The 12,809-nt window shown below is 68.0% G+C and overlaps 2 protein-coding genes across 2 annotated transcripts in view; both read left to right on the top strand.

Moving 5' to 3' along the window:
* Nucleotides 1-396: 396 nt before the first annotated feature.
* On the top strand, nucleotides 397-5,028 carry MMP9 (matrix metallopeptidase 9). The gene is made up of 13 exons (XM_005239916.4): nucleotides 397-622; nucleotides 843-1,081; nucleotides 1,428-1,576; nucleotides 1,836-1,964; nucleotides 2,052-2,225; nucleotides 2,302-2,475; nucleotides 2,627-2,800; nucleotides 2,935-3,090; nucleotides 3,180-3,405; nucleotides 3,553-3,692; nucleotides 3,806-3,956; nucleotides 4,080-4,183; nucleotides 4,443-5,028. The coding sequence occupies exons 1-13, from the start codon at nucleotides 479-481 to the stop codon at nucleotides 4,550-4,552; spliced, it is 2,070 nt and encodes a 689-aa protein (XP_005239973.1). The 5' UTR covers nucleotides 397-478; the 3' UTR covers nucleotides 4,553-5,028.
* Nucleotides 5,029-5,693: 665 nt separating this feature from the next.
* SLC12A5 (solute carrier family 12 member 5) overlaps nucleotides 5,694-12,809 on the top strand; it is a 34,263-nt gene continuing 27,147 nt past the window's right edge. Inside the window, exon 1 of the mRNA XM_055813514.1 lies at nucleotides 5,694-6,082. Within this exon, the coding sequence (XP_055669489.1) occupies nucleotides 5,974-6,082 (109 nt within the window). The 5' untranslated portion in view covers nucleotides 5,694-5,973. The remainder of the gene's footprint in view (nucleotides 6,083-12,809) is intronic.

The following is a 12,809-nucleotide window of genomic DNA, read 5'->3' as shown; positions in this document are numbered from 1 at the left end:
CAGCATCCGCCCTTGGCCAGCCAAGCTCAGCCTCATCCAGCGCGGCAACTGTAGGGTCCTGGGTGCCTGGCTGGCCCTCCCAGCCTCTCTGACCCCCTGCTGTACCCAGGCCTTGGGGCTGGCAGGGCAATGCCCCTTGCTGCCAGGTCTCCCACCGCAGGGCAGCTGCAGGACAGCTGTGCCATGTCATACCCCGGTGCAGCCGCCTGGCTACTCGCCCTCATGCCTGTTGTCACCCCTTTTGTGGCCATGAGATCAAGCGTGTTTAGTAAACAAGGTGATGAAACAGTTAAGGCAAGAAACGGAGGAGCCTGAGTGTGCATTTCGTCACCGTGGGAAGGGAGTGTGAGTAGCCTGAGGGGTCTGAGAGTGACTCACTGCCCTCCCCACCGAATAAATAGGAGCAGGAGCCCGGCAGCACCCAGAGCAGAGCAGCAGGGACCCGGCACAGCCACAGCCTTCCTGCCACCACCGCGCCATGGCACTCATCCTCCTGGGCCCACTTGCTGTGGGGCTGCTAGCCATCTCCTGCTGCGCAGCCCCTCTCCAGAGCAAGCCACAGATGGTTGTCACCTTCCCCGGGGAGCTGGTCAGCACCCTGTCGGACCTGGAGCTGGCGGAGGTGAGGGGAGTGCAACTCCACAGCCCCCTCCCGGCATCCAGGACCCCGGGGGGCTCCCGGGGTGGCAGTGTGGGGCTGTGGGCTGAGCTCAGGGGCTGCCATCTCCCTGAGACTCGGGAAGTGCCCTGGCTGCAATCGGGCACCAGAGGTGTGCAGTGCCCGGCACTGCCCAAGCCCTCTCCCACCTGGCTCAGCCCCTCCGGCTGCCTTTCCTCCCCAGAGCTACCTGCTGCGGTTCGGTTACACCACAGAGCGGGAGGCAAGGACAGGCAGCAAACACGTGTCCCTGGCCAAGGCTCTGCGCAAGATGCAGAAGCAGCTGGGCCTGGAGGAGACAGGAGAGCTGGACGCTGGCACACTGGAGGCCATGCGAGCACCTCGCTGCGGCGTCCCCGACGTGGGATCCTTCCTCACCTTTGAGGGGGACCTCAAGTGGGACCACATGGACCTGACTTACCGGTGAGTCAGCCCCAGGAGATGGAGCCTGGTGCCCACAGGGCGATGGTCCCCAGGGATGGAGAAGGGCGTGAGAGCCCATGCAGGGCAGCAGCCTCAGCTCAGCCCACTGGCCAGGCCTCGGCACAGCCAGGGCCAAGCTAACACAGTGGCAGCATCTGCTGCCCAGAACCCAGGACAGCATCTGAGCCCTGGCCCAGGGGTGGTGGCTAGCTGCTCTGCCTGGTTGTGCCAGCATTGCTGTCCCCTCCTGGGGTGGGGGCATATCCCCACATGTGCCTGGAGCAGGGTCACTCCTGCATCACAAACCAGGATCTAGCAGTGCTGAACCCCCGCCTGCCCCCGGTAGGGTGGTGAACTACTCCCCTGACCTGGACCCTGCCGTGATTGATGATGCCTTCAAGCGAGCGTTTAAAGTGTGGAGCGACGTGACTCCCCTCACCTTCACCCAGATATACAGCGGCGAGGCAGACATCATGATCATGTTCGGCAGCCAAGGTGATGTCCCACGGGCAGGCAGGGAGCTGGGAGCCAGCTCAGCTGTGGGGAGAGGGCTGGTAATGTGCCTTGTCTGTGGGTTTGTCACCCCACATCTCCCCGGGACGTGCCTAGGGTCCTTCCGCCCCTGCATGTGCCAACAGGCACGTGCAGGCACGCAGGGCATGCGCAGGGCTTGTGTGCCTGCAGATCCGTGCATGTGCCAGGGACATGGGGGCTCCTCTGGTGGGGCCAGCTCTGAGGCTGTTTTTCCCCACAGAGCATGGGGACGGGTACCCCTTTGATGGCAAGGACGGGCTCTTAGCCCATGCTTTTCCCCCGGGCCGTGGCATCCAGGGTGATGCTCACTTTGATGATGATGAGCTCTGGACACTGGGAACTGGCTTAGGTAAGGAAAAGCAGGGCCTGGTGGGTTGGGGGTGGGCTGGCGGCACCCGCCTCAGCCCCATTGCTGAGCCACCCCTCTCCCAAGCAGTGGTGAAGACCCGCCATGGGAACGCAAATGGTGCCAACTGCCACTTCCCCTTCACCTTCGAGGGCCGCTCCTACTCCCGGTGCATCACGGAGGGGCGCACGGATGGGCTGCCCTGGTGCGCCACCACCACCAGCTACGACCGGGACAAGAAATACGGCTTCTGCCCCAGCGAACGTGAGTAGTGGCAGCTGCAGCCCCTGCCTGGCCCTGTGGGTGCCGAGGGCTGTCCTCACCCTTCCTCACTCTGCAGTTCTCTACACCAACGGAGGCAACAGCAATGGGTCTCCCTGTGTCTTCCCCTTTGTCTTTGATGGCACCTCCTACAACACCTGCACCACGGATGGGCGCTCCGATGGCTACCGCTGGTGTGCCACCACTGCCAACTTTGACCAGGACAAGAAATACGGCTTCTGCCCCAACCGAGGTGTGAGTGGGAAGGGGGCGCGTGGGGAGGGGGCATGCAGGGTGGCTGGTCCCTGACCATGGTGTGCAGGGTGGGCACCCAAGGCGTCTTGAGGCTGTCCTGGGGTCTGGCCAGTATGGCTGGGGCCAGCCTCACTGACACTGTGCTGCAGACACGGCGGTGATCGGCGGCAACTCCCAGGGGGACCCGTGCGTCTTCCCCTTCACCTTCCTGGGGCAGTCCTACAGCACCTGCACCAGTGAGGGCAGGCAGGACGGCAAACTCTGGTGTGCCACCACCAGCAACTATGACACTGACAAGAAGTGGGGCTTCTGCCCTGACAGAGGTACTGGCCCCGCTGCCCACACTCTCTGTGGCAGGTCATGGTCCCTGGCCAGCGCACTCCTATGGGGGTCATGGTTCCTGGCTGGCATGTTGCATCCTGTCCCGCCGGGTGCTGAGGCTGGTGCTTTCCCCCAGGTTACAGCATCTTCCTGGTGGCTGCCCACGAGTTTGGGCACTCGCTGGGTCTGGATCACTCCAGTGTGCGTGAGGCTCTGATGTACCCCATGTACAGCTATGTTCAGGACTTTCAGCTGGACCCAGATGATGTCCGGGGCATCCAGTATCTCTATGGTGAGCAGCAGTGCCACAGCTGGGCATGCCAGGAGTCCTGCGGTGCTGGGCTGGCCCATGGCCTCATGCCCTCCCCTGTGTTTGTTCAGGTCGTGGCTCTGGCCCTGAGCCCACTGCCCCTGCACCTGTGCCCACCAAGGAGCCCCAGCCCATGCCCACGGAGGCTGGCAGCACCTCCACCACCGAGGAGGAGGAGGAAACACCAGAGCCCACGACTGAGCCCATTCCTGTGGACCCCAGCTGGGATGCCTGCATGGAGAAGAACTTCGACGCTATCACAGAGATCAATGGGGAGCTGCATTTCTTCAAGGATGGGTGAGCAGCAGCACCTGACACTTGCTGCCCTGGATGGTGCTGGGCTGATGCAGGGATGTGGGGGGACACAGGGCTGTGCCGGGGGTGTGGGGGAACATGGGGCTGCGCTGGGGCAAGGTTATAAAGATGGCTGATCTTCCCCACTAGGAGATACTGGACCCGCTCATCCTTCTGGAAGTCAGGCATCGAGGGTGCCTTCTCCATTACAGACACCTGGCCTGGCCTCCCGGCTGTCATCGATGCCGCTTTCCAGGATGTGCTCACCAAAAGGGTCTTCTTCTTTGCTGGTGAGCTCTGCCCCTGCTGCCCTCTGCCCCAGTGCTGCCAGCGTTGCAAGGAGCCTGGTGCTGCCCCGGCACTCTTGGGGCCAGCTAACGCCCATGCTCTCTCCTGGATGCAGGTCGGCAGTTCTGGGTATTTTCTGGCAAGAGCGTGCTGGGCCCCCGGGGGATTGAGAAGCTGGGCATTGGGAAGGAAGCCGGCCGCATCTCCGGGGCCCTGCAGCGGGGCCGCGGCAAAGTGCTGCTCTTCAGTGGGGAGAGCTACTGGCGGTGAGTGGGTCCAGACAGCCACGGTGGTGCCTGAGGTGGTGCCTGCCCTGCCAGCTCCTCCCGGTGAGGGGCTGGGAAGGAGGGCTCCCGGCAGCCCTAAGCACGGCTCTGCTCTCCCCGTAGGCTGGACGTGAAGGTCCAGAGGGTGGACAAGGGCTACCCTCGTGCCACCGAAGATGTCTTTACCGGCGTCCCCCTTGACGCACGCAATGTCTTCTTCTACCAAGGTGAGTGGGGACCTGGCAGGTAGGGGCTGTGTGGTCCCTGGGCTGCTCTGAGCTGTGTTGCCCTGGTGCTGGGCTTGGGGTGCTCGTGGGTGTGGGGGGTGCCCTGGGGCTGGGCATGCCATCAGCCCCAGTGGATCCCTGTGGTGGGGCTGGCTGGGCTGTGGCGAGTGCCGTGTGCCAGGACCAGATCCCCACATAGGTCCTCACATGGCTGGCCTCCTGCTGACCCTCCATTCTATCTGCTTCCCTCCTCACCCAGACAAGTATCACTTCTGCCGGGGCAGCTTCTACTGGAGAATGACACCACGCTACCAGGTGGACCGGGTGGGCTACATCAAGTACGACATCCTGCAGTGTCCCCAGCACTGAGGGCCTGACCAGCTGCCTGGCTCCAGCCGGCACGCTGCTCCCTGCCCACTGCTCCTCACAGCCTGACCCCCGGGGTACCGGGGGCAGCACAGCTGTGGGGCAGCCCCAGTCAAGGTGAGGGCTTTGCCGTCTCCCCCGAAGGAAGGGGCAGGGAGTCTTGGGGTCGCCCCTTGGGAGCCGCCCGGCCCGGGGAGCCCCGGCTGGGGAGCAGGACTCTTGCTGCAGCCGGAATCGTGCCATCGCTGGCAGCACCGGCTCCACTGCGCGGAGGCGTTTGCCTGGTGCAAACCACACATGGATTTGTAACGACTTTGTCTTTTTCCTGTGCCAGCCGTGCCGGGTCAGGCTGGGCTCTGCTGGGAGCTGGTGCCCAGGGTCTTGGCCAGGGCAGGGGTGTCGGGCTCTGCCTTGCTCCTGCCCGCTGCCTGCTGTGCCAACCTCCATCTGCCTGTTTTTAATAAAGACAATTCTTTGGACATGGTCTCCGAGTGCTCCATCAGCTGGCCAGGGCTAAGGGCATCGCCCTCCCTGGGGCCATGAGGTGCCAGCATCGGTGGGGAAGGAGATACTCGGCAGGGGGCTACAGCCAAACCCCTCTTCCTTGAAGGGCTCTGGGATGCCTAAGGGACACTGGGTCCCACCGGGGACGGTGTCCCTTGGTCCCAACATCCCCCCCCCCCCCCCCAGCCCCTCACAGCCCTCCGGGTCTCTCCATCCTCCGGAGCCCCTCCTGCCCCCCACCCCCCCCAGACCCTGGCCCCCCCCTACGCCGGCAGCCCCTGACCCTCCTCTGCACCCCGGCACCCCACCGGCAGTGACAGACGGGCATTTGTCACAGCCTGCGACCCGACGAGTGGCCGGGCCCCCCCGCTGCAGCCCGGATCTCCCGCTACAGCCGGGTCCCCGCAGCGCCGCCCGGCCTGGCCCAGCATGGCCCGCGGAGCCCAGCGCCGGGGCCGGGGCAGGGTGGGGCGGCCGCAGCCCCGAGGCTGTAATTAGCTGTAATTAGCGGTCGCGGCTCCGCGCAGGGTGGGGACAGAGCGCGGCCCCGGCCCGACCCGCCGGGGTCCGGTCCCAGCACCCCCCGTGCGGCGGCGGCGGGGCCGGGCGGGGCGGAGCGGCCCGCGGTCCGTCCCGTCGAGCCGGGCCGAGCCGAACCAAGCTGAGGCTGGCCGAGCCGAGCCGAACCGAGCTTAGCTCAGCCGGGCTTCGTCAAGCCGAACCGAGCCGGGCCAGCTCAGCTAGCCGTGCCCGCCGATCCGATCCGATCCGAGCCGAGCCGATCCGAGCCGTGCCAGACCTGCAGCTGCGGGGGCGGCGCGGCGGGCGGTGCCGCGGGCACTAGGACCCCGGTCAGCGCCCGGCGGGGCCGCGCTCGGCGGCCGCCGGGGCCCGGAGCCACTTGTGGAGGCGGCGGGGCCATGAGCCGGCGGTTCACCGTCACCGCGCTGCCCCGCCACGGCCCCGCGGCCGCCCGCGGACCCGACCGCGGCGCGGGGGGCGGCCGCCTGGCCGGCCGCGACGGCAGAGGTGAGCGCCCGGGCACGGCCGGCGGGGCGGGTGGCGGGGCAGGGTCCGTGAGGAGGGGTCCGTGGGGCAGGGTTGCGTGAGGAGGGTCCGTGGGGCAGGGTCCATGAGGAGGGGTCTGTGGGGCAGAGCCGGTGGAGCAGGGTCCGTGGGCAGGGCAGGGTCTGTGGGGAGGGTCCGCAGGGCAGGGCCGTCGGGGCACCGTGGCGGGGTGCAGAGTCGCCCCGGCCCCGCAGTCGGTCGGCCGGGCCCCTCGGAGGCGGTGGGGCCCCTCGGAGCAGGGCTGGCGTGGAGCTGCGGGACTCGGGGGACAGAGGTGCAGAGCGGGGAGCTGGGGCTCAGCTGCCTGGGTGGGACCCCTCATTCCCAGGCTGTCCCCTGGCGCTGCCCCTGTTCCCTGGGGATCTCCCCTGCCCCGTCCCTGTCCTGGGGGTCTGTCAGAGCAAGGCCCTGCTCCTACGGCACCGGCAGCAGGATGGAGCCGGGGCCACGGCTGGTGTGTGGGGGGACGGCTGCGGGGTGTGAGGCTGCATGCTGGTCCTTGGGGAGCTATGGAGGATGGTGGGCTACAGTCAGCCCTCAGTGGTGGCAGCCCACCAGGTTGCAGCAAGTGTGGGGTCCAGCAGGCCATTGCCTTGCGCTGCCCAGGGGATGTGGTGGCAGGGCTGTGCTGTCACCAGAGCCATTATTGATCCCAGAAACCCAGACGACAGCAGCACCGTGCTGCGCGGAGCTGTGACCTTGCGCCCTCGGCGAAGGGCGCTGGTGGGAGGCAGCGAGCAGCCGGACAGGCGCCACGATGCCAAGCTGGGCTGTACCCCCGCAAGTGGGCTCTGGCCCCTGGGGCCCCCTGCCCAGGATCCCAGCTGTGGTGGAGCAGTGTGGGGCAGGACCTGGTGGCGAGTGGGTGCAGGGCCACTTGTCACCCCGCAGCACCTCCGGGCAGCTGGGCCTGGCCCATGGGCTGCATCAGGGCAGAGCAGCCGGTGCTGAGCCGGACCAATGGCTGGAGCCTGCGGCCCTCCAGGAATAGTTTATCGGCTTGGCGGCTGATCGGCTCGCTGGGGGCCAGGCAGGCTAGGTGAAGAGCAAGCCTGGCCCCAGGGGAGCTGGGGTGGGCATGCTGCAGGGGCCACAGCAGGGGAGGCGCAGGGACCGCGTCACTCCCCAGCCGAGCTGTGACCTTGTGCCCTCACAGAGGACAGCCACCGGCCCAGCCCTGCCAGCAGGCACCCCGGCACCGACCCTGTGCTGTGGATCAGCCGCAGCTGTGGTGGGGTGCATCCCGAGGGGTCGGGGCAGCATGCAGGAGAGCCCCTGGGCTGCCCCGATTCGTGCCCTGCATTGCTCCACAACCCTGGGGCTGTGGATGCAGCCTCCCGAGGTGGGTGGGTGGGCAGGGGTGCCATGTGGCTAGGTGCCTGTGGGGCTGGCGTGGGGCTGGCGTGGGGCTGTGGGTGGCAGAGCTGCCTGTGCAGCTCCCAGGGAGGGATCAAGTCCTGGGTGGGTGCTCGGCACCGCCTGGCCTTTCGCAGCGTCACGCGTGGGGCTGGCAGTGGCAAGGGGCGATGGAGGCCCCAGGACCTCGGAGCAGGAGCAGGTGGGTGCTGCAGCTGGCCGTGCCGCTCGGTGCTGGGGTGGCGTGGGGACCCACCGGGCGGTGGGAGAGCCCTCTGCTCCCGCACAGACGCCGGCGCTGCGGGACCCCCGGTCCCCGCGAGGCCTGTCTCTTGGCGGGCCTGGCCCGGGAGCAGCCTGCCCGGCGGGCTGGGGCCGCGCTGCCCGCGCAGTGCCGGGCTCCGGGGCCGGCTCGCTGCCGCGCCTCCCGGCGGGCCTTGCCCGTGGGCGGCCCCAGGCGGCCGGCGCTGGGGGGGTTCAGCCCCGTGCGGACCCCGGGCAGCCGGGGCGGCCGGCGGAAGGGGGTGCCTGGGGCCGGGCAGGGCGCGGGCAGGGTGCCGCCGCGGGGGCCCGGGGCCGGGTGCAGGTCGCAGGTTGCTGCTGCAGCACGGCCGGAGCCGGGGCTGGGTGCGGGGGTCAGGACAGGTCGGGGCGGACGGCGCGGGGTCTGGGCGCGGGCGGACGGGGCTGGGCGGGGCCTCGCTGCCGCCAGGGGGCGCTGCCGGGACGGCCTCCGACGGGGGGGCTGTGTCCGGCCCCGCCCCGCCCCGCCCGCCGGCCCCGCCCGCTGAGCCACCCCCACCGGGGTCTCCCCCGGCACCCGCGGCGTGGGGGGCCGGGCCTTCCGTGGGGCCGGGGATCGGGTGAGCGTCCCCAGGGACCCAGCCGTGCCCCACCCCGGGACGCGGGCCGTGGGGCAGCTGCCCTGGCTCGGGGCGGGGGGGCGCACCAAAGCATCCCTGGCGCGGAGCCCCCCCGCCCCTCCGTGTCCCGAGGCAGCCGGCCTCGGCAGCAGTCGCCATGGCAACCATCCGGTTAAGGAGCCTCTCTTGTTGCCGTGGAAACCGGGTCCGGTGTCATCCCTGCCGACGGCTCCTGATACTGGGGGGGTTCAGCCACTCTCCCAGACCCGCCGTGGGGCCGGGGGCAGGGCTGTGTGGGTCAGGCATGCTGGGGGCACGGGGGGCACCTGGAGGGGTGGGCTTGGGAAGCAGCAGGGACCCCACCAGCCCTGGCTGCCTCCTGGCTGCGCAGCTGCTGCCTGCAGGGACACCCCACTGCAGAGCTGCTGCCCCAGGGGGCCGGGGTGCGAGGTGGGGGCTGGGCCCCCACAGCCCCCACTTGTGGTACCAGGCTCAGAGGGGTGCATGTGAGGGGCAGGCTCAGTGGGGCTGCATGGGTGGTGGGCCAGCCTCCCCTGCCCACCATGCCCTGCTGCCACAGCCCCCCACCCCTCACTCCCCAGACCCCCGGCTCCCTCAGCACAGAGCCGCACAAGACAGTTTCATGGGATACTGGGCGCACTTGGGAGGCAGTGTTAAAAGCACCAAGGGGCCATGCCAAGGAGGGGCCGTATGGCACAGGAGTGTGTGGGGCTGCTCCTGGAGGGGCTGGGGCAGCCCAAACCGCAACTGCCACCTGCAGCACCTTTCCGAGGCCTCTCTGTGCCACCGAACCCATTGTGGGGTGCTCCAGCAGGGTGCCAGGGGCTGAGGGTGCTTGCACAGGCTGTGGGGCCAGGTAGGAGGTGCCGTGTGGGACACAGGACACCCTAGTGCCTCGGTCAGCCGTGCTCCTGCACCCGACCCTTTTGGGAGCAGCCGGCAATGGCTATGCAGCTGCTCCTCAGCCAGCACTGTGCCCTCCAGCCCTTGCTCAGCTGCTGCTGCCCGCCACCGCTAGGGCCCTGCAGCCGGCACGGGGCTGCTCGGGGGCTCCTCAGCTGTGCTGCCTGGGAGCGGGGGCCAGCGGGAGGAGGTCACCCCCGTGGCTCATCCCTGTGCCGGGCTGCCTGGCTGCCCACTGCCATGGTCCTGCTGCGGGCAAGACATATGGGCAGGGCAGCCAGGGATGCTGTGCCAGCTGCGCATGGTGTGGGGCCATGGTGACGCAGGAACACAAGTCCTCCTGGCCTGCCCCACTGCCTCCCTTCCGCTCTTGGCCTTGGGCAGCTGCACTGGCTCCCGACTCCCTGTGGCTCTGCTCCCAGCCCCACAGGACACCATCCCTCCCTCCCTCCACATCCTGTCCCAGCACTGGAGCTGCTGGCAGGTCCCAGCTGGCACCTGTGTCACCTCCAGGCTCTGTTTATGCTCTGGTGCTGGTGGCATGGCCCTGACCTGTCTGGATGGGGACAAGCAAGACCCTTCTGTCCGGTCGAGGTGCTGCAGGGCATGCTGCTCCTGGGCTCATGGGGCTGGCAGGGCAGAGCAGTGCAGAGCGAACGGTGGTGCAAATCCTCTGGCACAGCCCCAGACTGTGCATATGCATCACTGTCCTCCGTGCTCACTGTGCCTCCAGGCTCCCCTCACAGCTCCATCCTCCTGGGGTCTCTCCTGCCCCAGCTCTTCTTTCTCTGGGGGCTGCCTAGCCTCATGCTCTTGAGCACCCTGCTGAGCCAGGACCACAGGGTCTCCTGTCCAGGCAGGGTGTAGGTCAGGCAGGCTGCTGACGGTGCCCGGGGATCACTGCAGGTGGTGCAGCATGCCAACGGGCATCTCTGCAGCGCGGCCACCCTCGCTTCTGCCAGGCTGCCCACTCCATGCCCTCAGGAGATTTCCCAGTGCCTCCAGCACATGTCTTGCTCCTGGGAGGTTTCACCACTGCTGGTGACAGGACAGGCAAGGGCTGTGTGGCTGGCTGCTGGGACACCTGTCCTGCCAAGGACTGTGTGGATGGTTTCCCCCACCCAGTCTCTGTGCAACATGATGGGTGCAGGGGGTTCTGGGATGCGCCTGGGGGGCTCTGTGGGGTCTGCAGTGGCACGGGGTGGTTTGCAGGGATGCTTCATGTCCCAGACTGGCTCTGGCTTTTGGGGGTCTTGCACAGCTCAGCAGTCTCCATCCCAGGGAAGGGTATAGAGGCATCACTGGGGGAGTGGTCCAGCTGTGCTGTGCCAACCCCTTGGCCTGGCAGAGGAGCTGCGCAGCTCTCCCTCGTCATTCCTGGGCAGCTTCTTGCAGTTAAGTGGGGCACTGATGCTGTGCCTGGCCCCATTCCAGGATGCTGCCTGGACCCAGGCTTGGGGGCCACTTGCAGCTGATTCCCCCACCATGCCCAGGGAAAGCCATCTGCCTCCCTCCATCCTGTGCTCCTCTGCACAGTGGGCACTGCAGGGTGCCGGGAAAGGGGTCTGTCACCGGGGCTGCAGGCAACATGAGGGAATGGGTACTGCCCAAACCATGCCAAATCTCTCTGCTCCTGATGTGCTGGGGCCGCCAACCCCAGCCCCAGGCCATCATGCTCATGGGCCAGGGTTAGGTCAGTGCTGTGCTGGGGGGTGGAACCCCCTGGTCCTGGCTCTGCCCTGGGGACACCCTCAATGTTCCCACCCCTGCTGGTGGGCCCCTGCACGTGGGCTAAGCAACTGCAGTCAATAGTGTAGCCCCTCTGTGCTGCTGTCAAATCCCAGCCCCTGAAACGGAGCCATAATCCAGGGATTAGGGGATTAGTGGTCTTTCACGTGCTCCCTCCCCCCATCTGTTTGAGCAGGAGAATCCCTCCTGTGCGGAGCCCACGCGCTGCAGCCTCCTGCGCAAAACCACCCTCGTCACTCGCCGTGGCTGGCTGGCCCCTGCACGGCCCCCGGCTTGCTGCCTCTCTGCCCAGCCACGGCTTCTGCGTGTGGGTGGGCTCTGCAACCCCCCTCCAGACCCACCAGGGAGAGTGGCTCTGCCTGCTGCGTCCTGCCTGCAGCCCTGGCTGTGCAGGCAGCATGCGGGGGCCAGTCCTGTCCCTTGGGAGCAGGCCAGCCCCTTGCTCCGGCGCTGGCTCCTGCTCAAGGCCAAGGGATGCGGGGGCAAGGGGATGGTGCTGCTGTGGCTGGGCAGGGGCAGCCCCATGCCATGACCGGCATGCAGGGTGCTGGGCAGGGAGGGTTGGGGGGGGGTCAACCAAGAGGGTGGTGGCAGCGCTCTGCCCGCACTGGGGCAGCCCCCGAGCTGCCCACCCTGCCTGTGGTCTGATCTGCGCCATTTGTGATAGGGCTGGGGCTGTGCCGGCATGGTTCCTGGGGGATGCTGGGCCTGGGGGTCCTGGCTGCAGCAGGGCAGGGGCTCTGGCTGCTGGCAGGATGTATGTGAGGGGTCTGAAGCCTTCCCACCCCGCAAGGTGAGGGCTGGGGAGCTTCTGCGCTGCAGAGAAGCTGGCCCTGTACCAGGAGAAAGTAAACAATTAATTACAGCCGTCAAGAAGTAACTAACGCCAGCAGGCTGTCATGATCTCAGCCTGCTCCGGAGGAGATGCCGGGAGCTGTAGCCAGCTCCGGCTCTGGGATCCTCCCGGATTAAGTGGGTGAGAGAAAAGAGTGGGGCTGCAAGCAGCCCTGCAGGGTCCTGCCAGCAGCCCCCAGCCTGAAGCTGGCCCTGAGCCTCATGGCCCTGCTGGGGGCCAGGCCACAGGGACTGGGGGCTGCGCAGGAGGCAGCAGGGCCCGGGGGGTCGGCCCTTTTGAAGCGCTTCGCCAGGGTCAGCCTTCGACCTACCAGTCTAGGGGGGGGAGCTTGTGCCGTGTTGTTCCTGGGCACGGTGTGGCCCTGGAGTCCCTAGAGACTCGGGGGAGGGGGGTGGTGAGGTCAAGCCCACTCCTGTCTGCAGGCAGCGTTCCCCACTCTGCGGGGCTGCTGCAGCCCGCCTGGGCAGAGCGGGGTCGGCAGCCTCTGCTGGACCCCTGGCCCCGCTGCTGGATGGTCCGGCTGTCCCCCTCCTCCCCGGGTTGCCCTTGCACTATGGTGTTTGCAGGCCGGTCCTGCTGCCGGGGCTCTGCTGCCTGCAGAGGGGTCCTTAGTGTGGCTGGCACGGCCCCCCCGGGAGCTGCACCCCCTGCCCCGGCGCTGCCCCCCGCTGGCCTCTCTGCGGGCCGGGCCCGGGTCTGCCCGGTCAGGGGGTTGCCCTGCCCCAGACCTCAGCACCCCCCAAGATGCGTCGGTCCCGCAGGCGCAGGGGCTGCTCCACTGGTCCGGGGCTGTGCCGGGATCCGGGGCCAGTGCGGAGTGCGGAGAGCGGAGGCGGTGCGGGGGCCGGCGCGGAGTGCGGAGTACGGGGTGCGGGGCCGTCCCGCCCGCGCCAGCCGGGGTCCGCAGCGCTGCCGTGCCCTAGTTCCCCCCCCCGCCTGG

Source organism: Falco peregrinus, chromosome 9 (assembly GCF_023634155.1).
Source record: "Falco peregrinus isolate bFalPer1 chromosome 9, bFalPer1.pri, whole genome shotgun sequence".
In the NCBI taxonomy this organism is placed as follows: domain Eukaryota; kingdom Metazoa; phylum Chordata; class Aves; order Falconiformes; family Falconidae; genus Falco; species Falco peregrinus.
This window is presented reverse-complemented; position numbering and strand designations above follow the sequence as displayed.

Excerpts from the sequence above, each read along its gene's own strand:
- MMP9 (XM_005239916.4), top strand. The coding sequence starts at position 479 with ATGGCACTCATCCTCCTGGGCCCACTTGCTGTGGGGCTGCTAGCCATC. Across the intron at positions 1,577-1,835 it reads GATCATGTTCGGCAGCCAAG|AGCATGGGGACGGGTACCCC; the intron begins GTGATGTCCCAC and ends TTTTCCCCACAG. Across the intron at positions 1,965-2,051 it reads GACACTGGGAACTGGCTTAG|TGGTGAAGACCCGCCATGGG; the intron begins GTAAGGAAAAGC and ends TCTCCCAAGCAG.